This window comes from Balaenoptera borealis (genome assembly GCF_965194805.1).
Source record: "Balaenoptera borealis genome assembly, chromosome: 5".
In the NCBI taxonomy this organism is placed as follows: domain Eukaryota; kingdom Metazoa; phylum Chordata; class Mammalia; order Artiodactyla; family Balaenopteridae; genus Balaenoptera; species Balaenoptera borealis.
The window spans coordinates 73,137,277-73,159,271 of NC_138862.1; the positions used below are offsets into that span (position 1 = coordinate 73,137,277).

At 52.8% G+C, this 21,995-nt stretch overlaps 1 protein-coding gene and 1 long non-coding RNA gene across 8 annotated transcripts in view; both read right to left on the reverse strand.

The window, feature by feature from the left end:
* LOC309629384 overlaps positions 1–6,769 on the reverse strand; it is a 30,254-nt gene extending 23,485 nt beyond the window's left edge. For 4 of the 7 annotated variants that reach the window (XR_014245027.1, XR_014245028.1, XR_014245029.1 and 1 more), the window contains exon 1: positions 2,706–6,769. This is a non-coding gene — a long non-coding RNA (uncharacterized lncRNA). The other 3 variants (XR_014245031.1, XR_014245030.1, XR_014245032.1) reach the window with 3 other exon arrangements.
* A 5,944-nt stretch (positions 6,770–12,713) lies between these two features.
* Positions 12,714–21,995, reverse strand: part of BDH1 (3-hydroxybutyrate dehydrogenase 1) — a 33,239-nt gene continuing 23,957 nt past the window's right edge. The window contains 5 exon segments of the mRNA XM_082393603.1: positions 12,714–14,187; positions 14,189–14,550; positions 15,933–16,017; positions 16,019–16,048; positions 16,050–16,082. Coding sequence (XP_082249729.1) covers positions 14,080–14,187; positions 14,189–14,550; positions 15,933–16,017; positions 16,019–16,048; positions 16,050–16,082 — 618 coding nt within the window. The 3' untranslated portion in view covers positions 12,714–14,079.

Consider the following 21,995-nt stretch of genomic DNA (forward strand, 5'->3'; position numbering starts at 1 on the left):
CTTTTTTTTTAGCAGACCCCATTCTTCACAAGATCTGAAAGCAAACCCCTTATCAGTTAATTCTGAAGAATCACTGAGACCCTAGGAAGCACCACTGATTCACTGTGCAGATGGAGGAAACAAAGCTCAAAGCAGGGATGGAATGCTACCAAAGCCACACAAACTGGTGGTTAAAACAAACAAATTTCAAAAACCACCTGGAAAGCAGGTCTCTAACCCTCAGCACAGGTGTCTGCAGCTCAGTAAGGCATCAAAGAAATAGGGAAAGTTACCTTCATTTCCAGGCCATTTACATACCCTGAGGGAGGAGGCTCAGAAAGGGGGTGTGGAGAGGTAAATAGGGAGATGTATTGACATCGCTGTAATAAACAAATCTTACCGCAGGGCAGGGAACTCATGGTCTCCTTTGAAAACAAGAATGTTTAGCAGGCTGTTTTCTGAGGCACTGAGTCCCTTGCTGAAATAAAGCAGAAGCAGGCCCGGCAACTCTAGACAAATGGAAATTCCTTCCAGCTGCCTTAGCTCCGCCTTCTGCATTGCTCCCCCGAGGGCTGGCAGCCAGGCTTCGCCAGCGGCCACGAGGAGACCGACCCATAGGAAGAAGGGCCCCAGGTATTTCCCACAATGGTAACAGGGCACTTGCATGAGTCATCAACCAGAGAGTGGCTTTTTGGTGGACCTTTGGGTCTGGCTTCCTGCCGCGGGGAGCTGACAGCCTAGGGGCGGGAGAGGGCAGAGTCAGACAAGCCAATCACTCCACCACGTTGATGTGGGGCAGGTGCTAGAACAGAGGCACAATCCACACTGGGGGGGGGGGGCGGGGGGGGAGTGGGGAGAGGACCGGCAGAGACTGAAGGCCAGGCACGCGGCTCTTATCACAAAGAGCTTTACGAGACTCGACCAAGGTCCCACGTCGCTCCTACAGAGCTGGAGCAGGGGGTCACCAGCGGAGGAGTGCGGAACGCAGCCCAGCTGCCCGCCGCGGGGGGCGGTGCGGGGGGATTGGGGGAGGCGGGATCTGGACGAGACCGGAGGAGACGCCGGCAGCCGCCGGAGCGCCCGGGGCCAACGCGGCGGGGTCACCCTGGCCGCCCGTGGCTCGGAGCAGCTGAGCGGACGCCAGGACCGCCAAGACCGCGGCCGGAGCGCATCGACCGCCGGGACAGACTGCGGCTGCTCCAGCTCTGCCCGCAGGACGTCGCAGCCTCCCTTCCTCTGTTCTCGGGGGTGGGTGTCGCCTCTAGTTTAAAGCAGAGATGCTTTCTGAAAGCAGCTGAGGTCAAGCAGAAGGCCCCAGCTCTCCTGGGGGGGAGATTTCGCTCCCCTGGGAAACAGGCCATTCTGGGGGGTTAATCACCTTGCAGGGGAGCTAGCAGACAGGTTCTTATCAAGCCCTTAATCCCAGTGTCATCTGGCAGATGGCAGGGCACCCTGCCTTCCAAACCCAAGGGACTCCTGGCCAAGAGAGACTCAGAATGTTCCAATGGGAGGGGCCCTTAGAGACTAGAGCTCTGGAGTTTTGTGGCTTTCACACTGTTCTAGATGGAAGGCGAGGCCTGCAGGGTGGTGCAAGGGAGGCTGCGGGGTGAGAGATTAGACCCCACCCCCATTCCGCCCCCGCTTTCATCTGTACTGCATTGAGACTGCAGGAGACATCATTAAAGCAGAGACTGTAACTGAACACAAGTTTGAGGTCCTCTTTAAAGTCTATTGTTCTCTCATTTTTACTTTGTTGTGCATGACCTTGGGCAACTTAAAAACCTCTGTGTCTCAGGTTCTTCAACTGTAAAACAGAAATAGGAATAGTACTCCGTTCTTAATAGGGTTGTTGTAAGGATTAAGCGAATTAATGCACGTAGTGCACTTAGAACGTATTGTGTTGGGACTTCCCTGGTGGCGCAGTGGTTGGGAGTCCACCTGCCAATGCAGGGGACACGGGTTCAAGCCCTGGTCTGGGAAGATCCCACATGCCACGGAGCAACTAAGCCCGTGCCCCACAACTACTGAGCCTGTGCTCTAGAGCCCACGAGCCACAACTACTGAGCCCGTGTGCCGCAACTACTGAAGCCTGCGCGCCTAGAGCCCATGCTCCGCAACAAGAGAAGCCACCACAGTGAGAAGCCCGCACACTGCAGCAAAGAGTGGCCCCTGCTCAGCGCGACTGGAGAAAGCCCATGCGCAGCAACAAAGACCCAATGTAGCCATAAAAAAAAAAAAAGAAAGAACATATTGTGCCTGGGTCGCAGTGTGTTAGGGGTTGTTATTATTGTTATCATTACTATTATTTTTAAATGAGGAGAGTGAGACCTGGAATGGAGAAGGGACTTGCCCAGGTGACAAGGGAACTTGGTAGTAAAGCGGGGAGTAGTACCAAGCTTTCCTGTCTAGATGGAGTTCTTTATGTCTTAGACATTTTGGGGTTGATGCTCCATAGAAATCTTTGAAGATAAACAAAAGCCCATTCGGGGGAGGCCACACTGTATAAGGAGCCTCTGGAACAACCTCCGTGATCCTCAGAAAGTAAAGCAGGAGGGGGAGTACAGAGAAAAGGAGGGAGAAAAGAGGAGGAGGAAGAGAGAAAGGCGGGGAGAGGAGGAGGGGGTGGAAGAAGAGGTGTCTGGAGCCCTCTCAGCTCAGCCACTAAATAGGAGATGTCTTAGCTCTGGCTGCCATAGCAAGATAACACAGATGGGGTGGCTTATTACCAACAGAAGTTTATTTCTCACAGTTCTGGAGGCTGGAAATTCCAAGATCAAGGTGCCAGCATGGTCTAGTGAGGAAGGGCCCTCTTCCTGGTTCATAGCTTGTGCCTGTCACTGTGTCCTCACGTGGAAGGGGCTGGGGAGCTCTCTGGAGCCTCTTTTATAAGGCACTAATCCCATTCCTGAGGACTCCACCCTCATGACTTAAGCAACTCCCAAAGGCCCCACCTCCCAATACCATCATCTTTGGGGGTTAGGATGTCAGCATATGAATTTGGGGAGCACACAAACATTCAGACCATATCAGATGATCGCATTGGAGATGCCCTTGAGGGGATACCTTCATTAGGTGGAGGAACCAGACCTCAAAAATATTTAAAGCCTAAGAATTTTGTTTGGCGAATAAGGACTAGAGTTTGGGTTGCCCAGAGTCTTCAGCCTGATTTATGGTCAATTTCCGTGCAGTCACAGCCTCCTGAATCTCTCCTCTCAATCTAAGCTGAGCCCAGCTTGGCAGGGACCCTCCTCACAGCCTGAGGAACAATCAGGGCTTGCGGCCAGCAGTTAAAGAGATTCTGATTCGGAATCCTGTCACTTTCTGACTGACTGGGCAAGTATTTAAACGTAAGCCTCAGTTTAATCATCTATAAAATTGGGATTATAAATCTTGCCTCATAGTATCATTAGGAGGATCAAATAGGATAATGCATATAAAGTGCTTAACTCAGAACCTGGCACTAGGAAGTGCTCAGTAAATGCTCATGACTATTATTATCAAACATGGCTGCCTGCCCCATGTGTGTGCAATGGCTTCCGCATCTTGTGTCTAGCTGTGGCCTACATTAGTTAGGATTTGGTTTGCCTCCAAAGAAAGAATTCCAAACTAGTGGTAATGCAGAAAAGACAGAAGTTTATTTCTTCTCACATAAAATCTGAATAGGTGATTAAGGGTGGAAAATAGTTCCCTAGTGTCTGGGATCCAGACACTATCTTATAACACCATACATGGCCTTGACCTCGTGGTCTAAGATGGCAGTATCCAAGTTCCAGGCAGCAGAATGACAGAATGAAGGAGCCAAAGTATGCTTATAAACTACCTCTTAAGGAAGGTTCCTGAAAGCTGTTGTACTACCATGTCTGCTTATGTGCCATTGGCTAGAACATAGTCACATGATCACCTATAGCTGCAAAGGAAGCTGGGACATGTAATCTTTATTATGGGCAACCATGTGCCCAGCTAAACATTGGTGGATGTATTACTATAGAAGGGGAGAATGGATATCAGAGACCTGTTGCAGGCCCTGCCCCAAGCCTCTGGCTTATGCAGGAGAGCTAGGCAGCTGGGAGCCAGGTCCCTGAGCACTAAAAAATCAGGGATGGGAGCATGTTGCTTCTCCTCACCTATCCCCAGTGGCTCAGTCTGCAATGAGAATGTGGAACTGGAACTCAGGCCTCCTGCCATGGGTCAGAGTAAGTCCTATCCTGTTTAACCACCTCTGGGCCCTTCCAGGCCTCAGCTCTAAAGGCAGGAAGAAAACTGGAGAGGCAGCTGACTGCCCGCTCCTGGCCAAGGAGAGAACACTGAGCAAAACAGGGGTTCCGAGGAGCAGAGTGACACAGCAGGTGGGCTCGGCACAGCTTAATGGAATCTTCCATGGTAGGACGCACACCTGAAAATTGTGGCGAGGCTGGGCCCCCAACTAGTGCCACAATCCAAATGCCAAACTGGACAGACAGATCTGCACTGGGGCCTCCCACCCTTCTTTTCCTGATAATGGTAACACTCCAGCAGGCCACCTGGCCTCCGCCAGGGCTCAGGGAATATCTTTCCTTCTCCCTCCTAGCCTTCACTTCACCCCACAAAGGTCTCTGAAAATGGAGGAAAGTTCACCAGCATCTCCCTACCCTGGTGCTTCTAAAACAAGCCCTCAGGCCCTTTCTGCTTCAGGAGTTTCCCTGCGAGTAACTACAAAGGGACAGGCAAACCCACAGTCACAGATGCCCTGGCTCTCCCCTCATGTGTACAGTGGAGGAGCACAGACTAGCGGTGGGACACCCAGGTTCTAGCCCCAGATCTGTCACTAACTCAGGGTGTGGTGTCCCCTTTTCTTTAACTGTCCCTTTCCTCGCTGTGCCTTGGAGTCACCTCTTAGAAATAAGGTTCCTAGGCTCTGCCCCAGATGCACCGGTTCTGTTTTTTCATCAGATCCCCAAGAGATTCACATGCAGTTAGTTTGGGAACCAAGAGGCTGGATGACTTTGAGGTCCAGCTTGTAGTGATATGGTGCTGAGGGTCAGGTCTGTCTGAACACTGCCCTCTAAGATCTCACACCCTTTCCTTCCAGCATCCTTTTATTCCCAGGGGCCAGAAGTCTTCAAGCTCCGCTAAATTATTGCACTTTCCCTTCAAGAATTCTGTCCTTCCCAGATGCTGGGCCAGTCCCACACTGTTCCCTTCAGTGTGAACACCCTGCCAAGTACCCCACGTCCTGTTTCTACCTATCAAAATCCTCTCCACTCATCAAGGCTCCACTGAAACACGATCTCCTTGTAGGGAGCACCTGTAATCTGCCCAGTCTGAATTCTCTTCTGCCTTCCCTGGGCTCTCACAAACAGTGTACATCCACTGTATACAGGATGTCCCAAGTGATGGCCAGCTCCCCTGGGTCGGAACACAGCCCACCTGCCCCACAGAACTGGGAACCTCTAGAAGCTGGGAAGAAAATCTTAGTGCAGATCCCCTGAAGCCTGATTATAGACAGCACTTAACCCTCAGAACTTGGATGCCAAAGGAAAAAAGACAGAGAGGAAGCCAGGCCTAGCTAAGACATAACTGAGAGGTAACAGGAAGAACCCAAACACAGACAGCTGGAGGCAGGAGGAACAAGTCCATCTTCCCATCCTCCCCAAAGCCAAAATTGTCCAGGCTGATCCCCCTGGACAGTTTCAAGGATTTGTGCTACAGAAAATACCTCCTTTGCCTGGGATGCACTTGTTTTCCAGGCTCTGAGGCTGAAGACTTTCTGGCCGATAATTCCTTAATCCACCTGCCATCCTCTTCAGGGATTTCCAGCAAGGAGGTGATGCAGGGCTGTAGAGCTTGTTCTGCGTTTAACAGTCAGAAAGGGGCACCTGAAGGAAGAAATTACCTCCTCTGCCCCAGGCCCCTGGAAGGAGCAAGGTGAACAGGAAGGTGGGCTCTGGCCAATAGGGTTCAACTTTGAGTGTTTCCCGATTTCTGTCTCTGCCTCTGGAGCACCCTTGGAGTAAGGCCTAGGCATTTCTCAGAAAGGTTGGGATGGGGTCGAGTAGGGATGGGAGAGGGTTATTTAGGCCCTGGCTACACTGGCCGGGATGCCTTCTGAGTCCCTCCCCCATGCCAGGTGATGTGCTAGGGACCTTAAACACTCACCTAACAACCCTGCAAGGTACCCATTGTTACCCCCATTTCAGACATACAGAAACTGAGGCTAGGAGAGACTAGATTATTTGACAGCATTATGCAATCGGAAGATTGCAGAACAGGATTCAAAGTCAGGTCTGTCCAGCTCCAGAACTTGTGTTCTTTCTACCCAGCCTTGCCCAGAATGAAACTTCCAGCAAGTCTTGTTTCTCTCCCATCCTTCTGGTTGCAGGCTCTCTGAACTCCTTCCATCTCTAACAGGGCATCACCAGTGGGCTCCATTCCCCAGGAGCTGCCTGCTCAGGGACCCCCAGATTTGCCCCTTCTTTCTCTGCTGCAGGAAAACAAGAGCTTCCCCAAGAGTATCTTTTTAGTGTTCTGTTGCATTCTTTTGTTGTACACTTAACCTCATAGAAAGTCAACCCCCAATGCTGAAAATTCCAATTTGTCGCATTCCTTGAGTCGGCGTCTACCCCTGCATGTCTGTGCTCAGCTTGAGCGTACGGTCTGCTTCTACCTTCAGCCTCTAGACCACGCGCCCAACCCCTGGTGTCACAGAGCTCCTGCCTGATCATTCTGCAAGTGGTCACAGCACTGTTTGCTTGGCCACTTCATGTTGTTGGCATCTGGGCAAGGCGCAGCAGTGTTTTTCCAGGGACACTCACTTTTTATTTTTCCTTTGAGAAAGTCGGGTGACTCCATAAGTAGGAAAAGACCCCTGCCCATTCCCGTCCCCTCACATCAGCGGTCGACCTGGGGCGCTGAGGCTATAAAGGGAAGAAGACAATTTAGGTTGTGTGTAGATTGAAAATGACTATTGTTATTCATTGCTGGTACAATAAAGCATTTCACTTCCTCCACCAAACCGTGGAATCTGTCACCCTGGGTTAAAGTTTCCTAGGAGAGCAGTGAGCTGCCTGCCATGGGATGCCCTGTGCCCAGTACAGCACCTGGCACAAAGCAGAGACTCAAATAATAAAGGGGGCAGAGGGAGAGGGAGCAGATGCTATTAAGCACAGAGGTCCCGGTGCACCTCCGAATGTGGGAACGCCTAGGGCACTTGTATTATCCTCGGTATTGCTCCTCCATTCCCATCAAATGCTCTGAAATCACACTGTGCCTTCTGCCAGTTTCTTCCATTGGAGCAAGTCCATCAATCCTGCCAGTATGCAGGGATGTTTATGGTGCCCTTCATTTATTTTTTTATTTTTTGGCCACACCTTGCAGCATGTGGGATCTTAGTTCCCCGACCAGGGATCGAACTTGCGCCCCCTGCAGTGGAAGCACAGAGTCTTAACCACTGGACCACCAGGGAAGGCCTATGGTGCCCTTCATGATGTCAAAGACGTCTCACCAATCCCTAGTGGCCTGCTGCTCTTTACTTGTTTCCTTGAAGGTGCTCTTGAGACTCCACAAAGTGTGTGTTTTCTCATCCAGCACCATATTCTTTTCTGTCTCTTTATTTATTTTATTTATTTATTTTTGGCTGCATTGGGTCTTCGTTGCTGTGCACGGGCTTTCTCTAGTTGCAGTGAGCAGGAGCTACTCTTTGTTGCGGTGCACGGGCTTCTCATCGCAGTGGCTTCTCTTGTTGCGGAGCACGGGCTCTAGGCGCGCGGGCTTCAGTAGTTGCGGCACACGGGCTCAGTAGTTGTGGCTCACGGGCTCTAGAGCACAGGCTCAGTAGTTGTGGCACACAGGCTTAGTTGCTCCACGGCATGTGGGATCTTCCTGGATCAGGGCTCGAACCCGCGTCCCCTGCATTGGCAGGCGGCTTCTCAACCTCTGTGCCACCAGGGAAGCCCCCTTTCCTTGTCTCTTAAGGCATGTCCTGCACTACTTTGCACACCTTCAGTCAGACATTATGAGCCAAAACCTTTGGCTAGAACACAACATGAGTAGGAGAGTGGGAGAGGCCCCAGCAGAGTAAATAACCCAGTAATGGAACAGAGAACAGGCCCAGCCAGGAAGTGGCCAGGACAGAAGCATGCTCGGTGCATTCCCTCCTGCAGCCTGAGAGCAGAGTTTAGCAGCACTGAGAGCCTGGTAACAGTGGGCACTTCCTCCTGAAACCCAGGTGGCCCCAGCTGAAGCTGAGAAGAGCAATCAGCCCACTGCTATTTCTGAAGGCACCCAGTGTGGTTACTCGGTGAGCTGTAATTAAGCTTATCTATAATTTGATAAGTGGGAGCAGCCTCACATTTTATAGAGTAATTAAGTCTCACTGAGAGAGCAGCACAGGAGTTTCTGGGCCCCAGCATCCCTGGAGGTTGGTCCCCATTCACACTCTCTCCCCTCTAACGCATGCCCATGGATGCTGAGGCCAGGATGGTCCTCAGCCACAGGCCCTGGAAATACCTCCTGGCCCTGCTCTCTCCACCTCAGGCCCTCCATCAGTGCCCAGGCCACTGGCAGATCCAGACACAATGGATACACCTGCAGTGAGATGCAGGAAAGGCTCAGCCTCCCTTTCCCCGTTGTTCTCTGCAAAACTGTGGGCTGGAAGAAAGTTGAGTTTAATGCTCCCCACCCATCACTCCTTCACAGGCTACATGGCCAGCCTCTGACTGACTGGTCCAACCCAGCTCCAGGGCCCTGATGGAGAGACTGAGGCAGCCTGGGGGTAAAGGAAGGGGCCCTAGGGATGGAGGCCAGGCCTGGATTTCTGTCTTGGCTCTCCCACTTCCTGGCTCTGTGATCTTGGGCAAATGACTCCACTTCCCTGAGGCTCAGTTTCCTTATCTGTAAAGTGGGAACAGTAGCCCTGCCTAACTCATAAGCCATTTATGAGGATCAGATGAGAGATGATTTGGGAGCACACTTACTTGTGAGGGGGCACATGTGTGTAAGAAATTGTCAGCATCTCTACAAATGTATTATACCCTGTCTCAAAGTTCTTGCTGCTTGAGGGGACTTAGGTGACCATTCAGCCTGATGTGTGTCATCAAGAATGAGAGATGGGATAATCACAGCTGAAACCTTCTGTTCAGACAGTGAGGGGTATGGAAACCTTGTCAAATGAGGGACCTTGGCTCCTGAACCTGACTTGGCCATTTCCAACCTAGTGTTCTGTGCAGTTCTGGGTCATAGCCAAGTGTCAAAGGACTTAAGTCAGAGGTGGTAGATTTCAGCTCAGTCTTTGGGTAAATTTTCCCTAACCAAGGAAATGCCATCTTAGGAAGTAAGGAGATCCTTGTCACTGGAGGGTTTCAAAGCCTGGCCAGCTGCCTGGAGGTTGGGAGTCATGCTTGAGGATGGCTGAGTCCCTTTTCCTTCTCTGAGGTTCCAGGAGTCCTGGCAGCCCTCCCAGCCCTAATCCCAGGCCCTGGGCCCTGGGCCCTGACCAGTATGTGCTCACCCTATACCTCTGAAGCCACAAACCTCACAAACCACCTTCCTTGGTACCTACACACACCAGGACGGCCTTAGATGCTCTGGGTTTGCTTGTTTTCTTGTTTGTTCTACATCGGAGCACTGGGTCCCCAGAGTCCTCCTTGTTCCACCTCCGTATCTGAGGATCCTCAAGCCTTGTGCTCAGACGACCCTCGAGCTCTCTGAGGGCAGCTCCAGAATCTGTTCCTGTCCAAGGTTTAGGTGTTGGTGTTCTTAGAGCATGCCCTCAGAAACGCCCAGGATGGGGCGGTGTGAGCCCAGGCCAGGCAGATTTCCTCCTGGAGGGTTGCTGATGGGCTCCTCCAGCACATCCCCTCCCAGGGAGCAGGGCCCAGAGCCTGGGGGAGGGAAGAAGGAGATGGGGGAGGGAAGGAGGAGATGGCTTATGGGGCAGCGCTCCGTGGTTGTAGTATGCGTATGCCTACGGATCTTTCTCACTGTTACATAATTGAGGTATTTTTTCCCCCTCCTTATTTTAGATCCGGGTGCCATCTGCCCAGCTTTTCATGCATCACTAGCTCCGGGCTGGAGGTTAGATCTGACTTGGTCACCAGGTTCTATCCCTCTCTTGGTGAGAGACTTGGGGTAGCTTGCTTCCTCATGTGTAAAATGAGGTAATAACCCCACCCCGCCTACCTCCCAAGGCCGCTGTGAGAATCAGAGGAGAGGAGGGGCGGGGCTGGCTGTGGACTGGGCCCAGCACTGCACAATGTGCCTGCTTGCTCTCTGGCAGCCAGGGCCCGGTGCTACCTAAGCCGAGAGAGCCTCTGCTTGCTCATGTCTGCACCTGCACCAGAAAGACTTGGTGCAGCTTTGCAGAGCCAGTTCCCGCTTGAAATACAGGAAATGAGCAGGCCTCCCAAGTGGGGAGTCTGGCAGAGCCCACCACCCTGGGCAGCGGAGGCACTCGGAGCAGCTCATGGCAGAGAGGGCCAGGCCGGCTTGTCACCTGCTTGCACAGCCCTTGGCCCCGGGTGGAATGTAAAGCGCAGCATGTGTTCTGTAACAAGGCGCCGTCAGGAGCATCTTGCAAAAAGCTCTCATCCAGCCTCCAGCCATCAAGGGAGGGGCAGTGCGGGCTGAAGGCACCCGTCCGTGGGTCCCCACAGACAGAGATACCACTGGGCAAAGTCCCAGGTGCAAGCTGAGTCCAGCCCACACCCCCCCGCCCGCAGTGCCAGGCTTTGTCTGCACGCTGCCCCTCCTCTTGCCTGAGGCCTCGCCGGAGGCCCTGGAACCAGAGCCACTTACTCAAGATTACACCACGGGGTGGCAGAGTGGGATTGGGGTGTAGGACTCTCCCCCCATCTCAGAGGCCTTGAGGAGGATCCAATGGTACAGTGAACGCCTGGTTCCTGGCCCAGGGCCCTGTGCGGGTGCCTGTTCACTAGCGCCCTGCCCTGCATAGCTGACCGGTACCTGCTGCTTGGGAGATGGGGTTATACTCCAAGGGGCCCAGGTCCAGAGCTGCAGGCCTGAATAGACAACAGGAGATGGGTCCTCAGGCCTCACTGACTGAGCGAATCCTTCCAAGGGGAGGGTGCTGGAGACAAGGCTCCCACCCAAGGCGGTGCTGGTGGACACAATTAGTCCCCAGCAGCCCCAGACAGTGGGCGCAGGTGGCAGCCTCCCCTCACCCCCACAAGCAGGGGCAGCTCTGCTGACAGGCAGTGAGGGTCTAGGTACCAGGCGACCCTGACCCATCCACCTGGTTCCCAGGGCTCCTGGGGCCACAGAGTGAGGTGATGGTGAACAGCACCACTCAGGAGACTTTCGTGCTGGCCCTGGATCTGCTCAGACCCCCTGTGATGCTGGGTGAGTCACTTCCCCCCTCTGGGTCTCAGTTACGTCATTTATAAAAGTGGAACAACCACCTCTATTCTGCCCACCTCAGCTGTCTCTTGTAAGGATCAAAACGAGACCTGCCCCCAAGGAGGCTCTCAGCTGCCAAAAGGTGAATAGTAATTGTGAGGTTTTCATTAGCATTGAGATGATCTGGAGGGAAGTTGCTCTGGGCTTTCCAATCACTGGGATAAAAATTAAAAATCAGGGCAGCCTGCAGGCCAGCCTAGCAGTTCTGACTTAATGCCTGATGGTCCCAGCAGACACAGATGCGTCTTCTCCAGTGTTCGGTTTACTGCTGATCCTGACGCAGAGCGTATGACCATCTCCCTTTCCTGCCAGTTCCCAGGCATCCGTGCACACGAGTGACTTCAAGTTCTGCCTACATTTTCCTTTAATAAAATTAAGCATGGAAGCAAAATCTCCCAAGATATAAAAATGAGATTCTGAAAGGCAAGCCTTGTGGTTCAAAACGCTCTTCTTGTTATGTAAAGACAATGACCATCAAGGGTCCCTCCCTGGGCTCTGGAGGGTTTCAGTCTCCCTGCCCACCCTGTCCATCCACACAGGCCCTCTGGGCCTCACCGTGCAGATAGGGAGCTGGGCAGGGCATCCCTGCTTGATGACAGAGGGGATCAAGGCCCAAAAGGCAGGCTGAATTTTCTCGTTGTGAGACCCCCTCCTTCTTTGGCACTGCCTGAGCCCCGTGGCTGGTTCCAGCTCTCCAGGTTCTGCTTTCTCCTGGAACCAGGCTCCACGATTAAGCCAGGCAGCTACTAGAAGAGAAGGAAGAGTTGTTTCTAAAGGGGCCTTGTGTCTTTATGCCTGGACCACTTCCAAGGTGGGGAATCACCAACCCTTTGAGACCTCAGGCTTGGGTGGGAGCTCCCAAATCAGGAGCTGAGGCCACTCTGGCTGCAAAGGAGACAGGGCACCCTCTAGCGGCAGGCCTGGCCCTTCCAGGGCGAGGCGGAAGGGCTGGTACTCAGGAACCTGTCCCAAGGCCTGCAGATACCTGGAGGAGGGTGTTGCCTGGTTTGGGTCCAAACATGCAGGGTCTGGGCAACTGCAGGGACACTGGCCTTCAAACCCAAACCCAAGGGCTTCCCTGGTGGCGCAGTGGTTAAGAATCTGCCTGCCAATGCAGGGGACCTGGGTTCAAGCCCTGGTCCGGGAAGATCCCACATGCCGTGGAGCAACTAAGCCCGTGCGCCACAACTACTGAAGCCTGCACGCCTAGAGCCCATGCTCCACAACAAGAGAAGCCACCACAATGAGAAGCCCGCGCACGGCAATGAACAGTAGCCCCCGCTCGCTGCAACTAGAGAAAGCCTGCGAGCAGCAACGAAGACCCAACGCAGCCAAAAATTAAAACAAGTAAAATAAATAAATTTATTAAAAAAAAACAAAAACCCAAACCCAAGAAGTGATAAAACAGACTCTGCTGATCAGTGACCTGGTTTAATTAAAAATAAGTCCATAGCAGGAAGGTGAGCCATCAATGAAGGCCACCCTGGGCACCATAGAACAGGTGTGTGTGTGTGTGTGTGTGTGTGTGTGTGTGTATAAGCACCAGGTGAGACAGACAGGGAACTTGGACCCACCCCTGGGGGAGGAGAGGCCACACGGCTCCTGCCAAGAATGTCCCATCAACATGGGTCCCACCCCAGGCAAGACCAAGCGGACCCAAACCAGAAACAAATTACCTCTTAACCAATGAGCACCTCCACACAAGTTTGTCCTAAGATAAGCTGGAGAAACCTCAAATGGAAATCTCCAGAACGTTGCCACCCCCTCCACTCAGCTCTGAATCACTGGCTGCAAGCTGCACACAGCAGCACCAAGGACATGCAAAGAGGTGCATGGTGGGCACATGGTATATATGGCCCAGGTGAGGGTACGGAGCTCATCACAGGATCCTCAGGTAACTGGATCCAGAGCAGCCCCGGAACATAAAATGTGAAATGTTTCTACAGCAGTGGCAGGAATGCACGACTTGGACCTTTATATTTTATATAAAGCAATATAAGCAAAATTGATTTATAAGCAATAAAAGGGTAATTCATGTATCCTCTTTGAGCCAAAAATGCTTCATGTACAAAAGAAAAAAAAAACTGCCCTTTTTACTCATGAGGCTGGTTTAAGGATCAAATGAGATAAATTTTTTTTTTTTTTGATGTGGACCATTTCTTTAAAGTCTTTACTAAATTTGTTACAATATTGCTTCTGATGTTTTGGTTTCTTGGCCCCGAGGCATGTGGGATCTTAGCTGACCAGGGATTGAACCTGCACCTCCTGAATTGGAAGGCGAAGTCTTAACCACTGGACTGCCAGGGAAGTCCTGAGATAAATTTTTTGAACTGATGCTTTGGCTTTAAAATATAAAGGATTTGGATTCTATTTTATAATAAATCTGTTTTTAATATAAAGATGTCTACCTAAAATCGTTGTATAAAATCAATTCCAGAAGGACAGATTCACCATGTTTGCCCTGAGGTTTATGGGCCCTGCCCACCACTCTGCACCCCAGTTGAGAAGGCCCGAGCCATTCACTGGGCACACGAGTTGAGCTGGGCTGCCTGCTCTGGTTAATGCTCAGACTGGTAGTGGGTCCTCCTGGGATTGGGATAATCCACAAGTGGGTAATCAAGAGGTAATGATACAAGCCCCTCCCCCTCCCTCCCTCCGTCCTCTTCCCTCCCCCCCAGGGCTCCCCAACAGAGGCCAGTGCGAAACTCCTCAGTGTATGTAGATCCTGTCGGAGATCGCTCCGGGCAAGTGGGTCGTGATCCGCATTCGCACCCAACAGTAGTAGTCCATGGGGTGGTAGCGAGTGTAGGGGGTAGCCGGAGGTCAGGGTGTGGGTGCCAGCGCTGATGACGGGGGAAGTGTCCGTGGAGCCGCTGTTGCAGTAGGTCTCCATCTTCGCGACCCTCTCGTCAAAGTACTTCCTGCCGTAGTCCTTGCGCACCCCCTCAGGCAGCTCGTCCCACATCTTATTGGCCATGGCCTGGATGCGCTCAGCGCCGTAGAGGCTGGTGGTGGCGTTGAAGTTGCCGGGTTCCACCACGCCGACCTTCCCTCCCAGTGGGTGCACCTCGTAGCGCAGGCAGTCAGAGAAAGCCTCCACCCCAAACCTGGTGATGCAGTACGGGGGGCCGGCCGCGTGGGCCATGCGGCCCAGCCTGCTGCTGACGCTGACCGCGCAGCCTGCGGAGGAAGGCAGCAAAGTCCTGCTCACAGAACAATACCTGCAGAGGGTCTGGGGCCTGGCACGTTTCTGGAGGTCTGGCCAGAACCCGGCCTCCTGGCCCCTGGCAGCTATTTTGCGGCCCGTCAGGCTGGGGCTCCGCCTTCTGAACCAGCCAGGGTCAGGGCGCCCCCTCGTTTATAATGAAGGCCAGCTCAGGCCCACACATCAGCATCAGCATCTCTGCTATTTCCTGGGTAGCTGGCTGTTCCCAAGCAGGACAGGGGAGGAGGAAAGAGTGGAAAGCAGGCCTACACAGCGGGAGGGCACAGGAAAATGAGCAACACACAACAAGCTCTGTCTCGCCTGCCATGTTCTCCTATTGCCAATAACCCCAAATTGTTATCACCTGGTCGGGCTCTGTCACCAAGCAGGCAGGGGCAGGGCTCTGAACCTGACTTCAGATCTAAGACATGTGGACAGAGTCTCAGGCACTGGGAGAGAGTGGGGAGCTGGAGAAGCTCTCCCATAGGCCCAGCCTGGGGGTGCTAGGAGCTGACCACAGCCTCTGCCAGCCGTGGGGCAGTGGATGGAGGAGGAGCCATCCAGCCTGCCCGGTAAGCCCAGGCAGACTTGAGACCCACTCGCCCTGGGTGTGCACCCAGGAAGTTAAGGCACAGCCCCACCTGGGCACTGTGAGGAGACACCTTTCAGAAACCTCTATGTTGGAAGTTGCTGAAGGATTGGGGTTTTCTTCCAAAACCCTACAGCTGCTCTCTGGGTTCCTCCCGTCATCGCTGGGACGCTGGGATGGAGGGTATGGATCTTCCCCTTTTTGCCGTAACTGTTTGCTACTATAGGGAGAAAATCTGAGTCAGGGACTTCTTAGGTGGTTTGCTTACATTTGGCTACCTAACGTGGTTTGGGCGTTTGTTTTGGCAATTTCTAATCTTGATTATTACTATTATTATTTTCACCTACTACCACAATTGTCTCCTTGTTTAACTATGGCATAGTAACCCATAGAATGGATATACCAACATTTACTTAACCACACCCCTCTCCATACCTGATGTGTACACACAGCTCTGTGCACAAAGGGGGTTATTTGTCTAGATTAGGTTCCCAGACTGGGATTACAACTGTAATCTTTTAGCCTTTGGTGCAGACTGCTGACCTCTTACCTGATCTACTTTCTGAAAATCACACATCTCTTTCTGCCCCCCGGTCCAGTGCATCCCCGCTGGCCACCATCCACGGCCCCGTGTGGCCCCTGGGGGTCATGCAGTCAGCCAGTGAGGGCAGTGGATGTTGAGTCTGCTGAGACCTATTTCCATTCTGAGCAAAGATCAAAAGGTAGAGCAGGCCCAGGGGGCAGGAAGAAGGTCCCTTTCCAACTCACCTGTGGCCCTCTGGATGAGGGGGAGAAAGGATTTTGTCCCCCGCACTGTGCCCCAGAGGTTTACTTCCGCCACCTCCTTGTAGGTAGGTCTCCATGCTGGTGAACTCCACATCCCCCGAACATTGAGATGCCCGCATTGTTAACCAGGCCCTACAAGCCTGGACAGGAGGGGACAGAACCGCACTCATCACGGGGCTCAGCCTCCGATATCACCCATCAGCCTGCAGGCCATTCCCCTCCTCACTTTCATTCCTTTTCCCCATAACTTGCCAGCTTCTTGTCCAAGGCTCTCGGGACACGTTCTAGAGTCACCCAGGAATGACAGGAGATGGTGAGGCCTAAGCTGCTGGCTGTGACCCTCCCTTCAGTCTCGTGTCCAATTCTCATCTCACTTTTGCCTGCAGCGACTCTCTGACCCATCATGACCCAGACCTCCCCCAGCCTGGAGCCCCACCTCACCTCACTCATTTCTACCCTATTCCCTCCAGTCTCATCCCGCTCCCTGCACCTGGGCACCTGTTTATTCATTCCTGCCTCTGAGCCTTCGCTTGTATTCTCCCTCTTGCCAGAAACCAGGGGAACCTCAGGAGTCTTCCAGGCCAAGCCCTCTCTGGAGGACCAGAGAGGGGACGCAGCGTCCAAGGTCACACAGCAAGTTAGAGGCTCAGCCAAGCCTTGATGTCGGGTGGGGGCCCCAGTCCAGCTCCACTCCAAGACCCTCCTAACCACTACTCCATCCTCTGTGAACCATGCACTATTGGCTGTGTGTCATGTGGTGAGCCCCTGGCACCTGGTAAGCTGTTCATCAATATGAACAGTGGACACACCTGGTCTTTACAGGTAGCAAACACCCCTCAGCTTTGTGTGGTCCCACGGGGCTTAGTACAAGGTCAGAGCAAACATACTCTCTCTGAGTGTACTTGGGTTGACTGTTTCCTGCAAGGCCAGCTAAGGGCCACATAAGTAGACTCAGAGAACTGGGTGCTAGAAGGATCACTGGAGTCCGTTTAGCCTGACTACTTCTCTCACAGCTAGGGAAACAGAGGACCCAAGGGGGAAGCCTGACTCCGGTGTGACCAGTGAGGCTGAGGCAGAGGCAGAGCTGAACCGGGGGACGGGGCAATGAGGAGGCAGCCTTGTGCTGCAGGGCCCCCTCTGAGCTGTCTTTTGGGTGCAAGGACTGGATGTGCTGGGGCCTCAGGACGGCGGGACGCTGCCTCTTCTTTGTGGAATCCCTCAGGATTTAGTCTCCTGTGGCCATGAAAGTGCCCCTTGCCAAGGCGTAGCCTCAGGGCAGAGCTGCCTCCTGGGGGCCTGACCCCTGCCTGTGGGAACTCTGGCCCTGCTTCACCCCTAGTTAATCATGGAAATGAGTTTGTGTAAATGACAAAGTAATTGGTCTCTAGCTGCTTTCCTTCATGTTACCCAAATTAAAGCTTCGTCAACTGACCTCTGGTGACTTCTCCTTCAATTATGGAGAATTAAGGTCATTTATTAGAGGAAGGAAATTGCCGCTTAACAAAGTGGTCATGACACGCTCACCCCCACTCCCCATGGTGGCCAAGCCGAAGCCTCCCCCCGCTCAGCTCTCACGGGTGACCTCACAAAGCCACTCCCCGCCCTCCTCCTGCCCGCAGACTTTCCCCTGGAAGTCTTTGCCCCACTCCTCTCACCACTGTCAAGGCTGCCACTTCACCCTCCACTTTCCACACCGTCAGCCATCCATACTCCTCTCTTATGCAACTTCCACTCCTCCCTTGCCCCTGGCTCCCTCCCTCCAACGTTGTACACAGCAGATGCTCAATAAATGTTTGTCAGGTGAATGACTGTCTGTAAATACCATGTCCCCATATCCTAAAGAACTTTTTCTTAATCATCCTACCCCCTCACACCACCGTCTTGCTCTCCTTCCCTCCACGGCCAGGCTTCTGAGAACACAAGCTACACTCTCCAGTTTCCCATTTCCCTGCCATTCTGGGTCCCAGTCCCATGCAGCTCCAGGGTGTCCAGGGCGGCCCATGCTAAGGACGCCTCCCTCATCCCTCACCCCCACCATCTTCACTGGCCTCAGCCTCTCCCCCTGCACCTGTGTAAGCACCACTTAGGGATCCTGACCCTCACTCCTCCCTTTGCATTAATGATACCCAAGCATCTCCTCCATCTTCCCTGACCCCTTTCTTCCACCTGTCCCCCAATGTCCTGTCCTAGTGCACCTCCCCTCAAATGACACTCAATGCTTAGGCAGCCTCATCTTCTTTATGTTCATGGAAATTTCCAGCTGCTTTGTGTTTGATTCATATGGCACAGTATCACACAACATAAAGTACATACAGTCCTTTTATCCAGCTAAAAATTAATGACATCTGACACCGATAACGAAAAAAGTTTAACTGAACTTGACCTGTGGAAGCACACTATTCCTGGATCACAGCTCTGACGACATGATAAGTAGCAACAGTCTGTGGGTGCAGGAGCTCGCTGGAGTCCTCAGCCAGCATTCTGAATAAACTCATGATGTTCCTGCTGGTCTGGGTGACAGCTGTTTTCCTGCAACAGCCCCATCGCCACCTCCGAGTAACTGTTCCAATGTACCCCTGGGGAGTCATGGCTCTCTCCCAACCCCACCTCCTCCTCCCGACCATCACTTTTACCTGAATGTCCCACAGGTCCCCAACTCATCCTAACCAACCAACACACCAAGTGCCCAGTGGCCCAAGCCTGCTCCGCTTCCTTGCTAATAGTTTCACTGTCATCTTCAACTCCTCCAGCCCCTTCATTTCTTCCCCATCTAATGAGTCTACAGTACTATTAATATTACTGAGAAAGATCAAAAGGACAGCTGCCAGGCCCTGAACTAAGCACTTTGCATCCATTCATTCACCTGATCCTCACAACCAACCTATAAAAAAGTACGATAGATACTAAATTGTTCCATATCTGGATGAGGCAACTGAGGCTCAGAGAGGTTAAGCACCTTGCTCAGTGTCACCCAGCTAACCAGTGGACAGGAGGGCATTAGGACCCAGGTCTGTGTGAGGACACAGCCCTTGCACTTAACCCTGTGCTGCTGTTGCCTTCCTTTGCTGCGTCATTAGAATCGGTGCCTTCTTTCCTGTGTCTACAGCATTAGTTTGGGTCCTTGTTGCCTCCCTCCTACGTTGTTGGAGAAGCCCTCTCAGGTCTCCCTGTCACAGTCTCTTTCCTGCTCCTCCATCCTGATCTGACCCCCTCCGGCAGACTCTCCTCCTCGGTCAACCACTTCCTGCTCCTATGCTTCCCTTCCGGAGTGGGGCGTGCGAGGCCTCCTTTCCCATGCTTCTCACCCACTCCCCACCAAGGACTCTGCCCTCTCTGAGCCTGAACAGCCTGCCACTCCTCTGACATCACGGCCCCTCCTGCCTCCGCTGCTTCCTGGCTCTGCTCAGCTCCCCTGCCCCTCAGCCTGAGAGCAGCTTTAGTTGAAATGCCCCTGCCGTGGTCAGATTGACATGTGAGCCTCACAGATGGACAAGCTGAGACCCTCACAGGTGAGGGGACAAGCCCAAGATCACACTTCTAGTAAGAGGCTAAGCCCAGAGTAACTCCAGTCTTCTCACTCCCAGACCAAGAGTGCTCCAGATGTAGGGTCTTCCCTGTCCATGGCATAATGTCTCCAGTGCTATAACTGTTCCTCATAGTTCCCACCGTGAAGCCACTGACTTCCACTTGGCTGGTGCCCAGCTACAAACTTCTCCTCCCAGCTCATACCCTTTCGGGTGCTCAGCACACTACCAAGTATACAGTAGGCACTCAATAAATGTTTACTCAATGCAAGATAAGGGATGGTTTCAAGATCAGGCCAGGCCCACAGCCTGCTGGTTGGTCTACTCACTTGGCCTTTCCCTGCAGTGGGGAGGAGAGGGCTGGTTACAGGCTCTGGATGTCCAGTCCCTCAGAGCCCTGCTGGGGAGCAAAGGGGCTCATGGCAGATGGCTCACCAGCGCTAATCTGACAATCCCCTTCATCTCACCACCACGGCTGGCTCCCCTGGCTTTGGCAGCAACTGTTCCACAGAGCCAGGGTGAAAGGCATCAAACTCGCCATCAAAATGTGCCCTCCATGGTGGGGGCAATGGGGGTGGGGAGAATGTACTTGTCTCCCTGAAGGTTCCTGCTGGGGTCGATGGGTGGAGTATGAGTCAGAGCGGCCACCAGCTTAGGAAAGGCATCTGGTCTGAAAACTCAGGGAGGGCACCACCTGGAGGTCAAAGACAGTATTGCCTCAGAAGGCGGGAATTTGCACTGTTTTACCAGGAAAAAGACAGTTGGTGGGGGCGGGCAAGAAGGGAGAGAAAGAGGGAGAGAGAGACATGTGCAACCACGTATCTGACAGATTTATTTTCTTTTTCAGACCTAAAAATCTTCACATCTTTCTTCCAAAAAATGCAGTATTGGTTAAGTAAGGTCATGGTGAGTGGTTTAATAACCCTTCCTGAAATGCATCGAGTGGAAAAAAGCAGCAGGGAAAGGTTTGTGTGTCAGGGTGGTGCTGGGATTTGAGCCCAATCCAAGGGCAGGGGGTGAGTGCTCCCCCCTGCAACGCAGGGTCCTCCCCGCCTTGCCCAGTTAGGCTAACTGGCCAGACTAGTACAGGGAATGGAGGTGATTCTGCCCTGGTGGCAGAGGACAACAAGGACCAGGGTCTGTGTACTCAGGTGCATCCCTTAAGAGGTGCCCAGTTGTTCCAGCTACAGTTGGAAATAAGGGCATCGCCACCTGTCCTGACCTGCTCGGGTTAATGCAATAAGGAAATTGCTTTTTAAAAAACCTGTTATATGACAAAGCTCTATGCAAATTCAGGTATTATTAAACAGGAGAAAAGTGTCATTCACTCAGCAAACATTTCTTGGGCCTCTGTCATGTTCCAGCACTGTGCTAAGAACACAGACACAAAAATAAATAACTCAGCCTCTGTTCTCAAAGAGTCAAGTTTTAGGGAAGGAGGCAGATGGGTAAGTAAACAATACAGGGTGACTTTGCTGTATGAAAGTTTGTGGGAGGTGGGAGGCTGCACAGACGGTGGGGTGGGCAGGGAAGAGCCTCCAAAGGCAGTGCCAGCTGAGGACATTAACCAGAGGGGGCCTGGGGATGGGACACTTCAGGAGGAGGGGCACTACGGTCCTGCCGTAAGCCACTGCAGGCAGAGCAGAGGCAGAGGAAGTGGTGGGACATGAGGCTGGAGAGGTGGGCAGGGGTCTGCTTGGGGGCAGGGGTGAGCTGCTGGAGGATTTGAATAAACTAGACATCACTTATTGTTTACCCGCTTCACACTGTGCTAAGCATTTGACATGCATTATCTCATTAGTCCTCACGTCCTAAGCAGGTTGTATTACCATATTTCTTGTATTCTATGACACATATTTTTTTCACCATAGGGATGAGCTAGGATCAATGTGAAAATTAAACACTGTCAGTCATAATTTAATTGGTAGTGACTTTTCTCAGTGGTCTACAGAACAGTGATGTATCTTATGAGAGGAAAGGAGTAGCTGCCAGAGGATGAAGTGATGGAGAAATGCCCACTCTCAGCCGAGGGCTTGCCTGGGCTACATCTGGTACTGAAACAAACATCCCCAGTAAGGCCAGAGCAGGAAGCACGAGGACGGTCAGCATGCATCCGCGGTGGAAAGTTCTCTACAGGTTGGGCTGAGTGTCAGTGGTTTGAACCAGGAGGACCCTAACCCCAGGTTCCCCAGGGAGCCTGCCCAGTGGCCCTGGAAGAAGCAGCACGGCGTGGCACCAGGAATGCCAGCCACATCCAGACTCACCTCTGCACAGAGCAGCCAGGTGTGAGGCTCAGTCCACGCTGAACCCCCCTGGTATGCCAGTCTTCCCAAACGACACGGTGTTCCAGCTATGGGGGAGCAGGCAAGCCTGGAGCTCCTGCTGCCGTCCCCACGGAGGGCTCCACCAGAGAAGAGCTCCCTGGACGCCATCTTCACGTCCAGAGGCTGGAGGGGCTGGTGCCCACAGACACCCCTCTTTCCCACAGACAGCACGTGGACATTAGGAAAACACATATCTT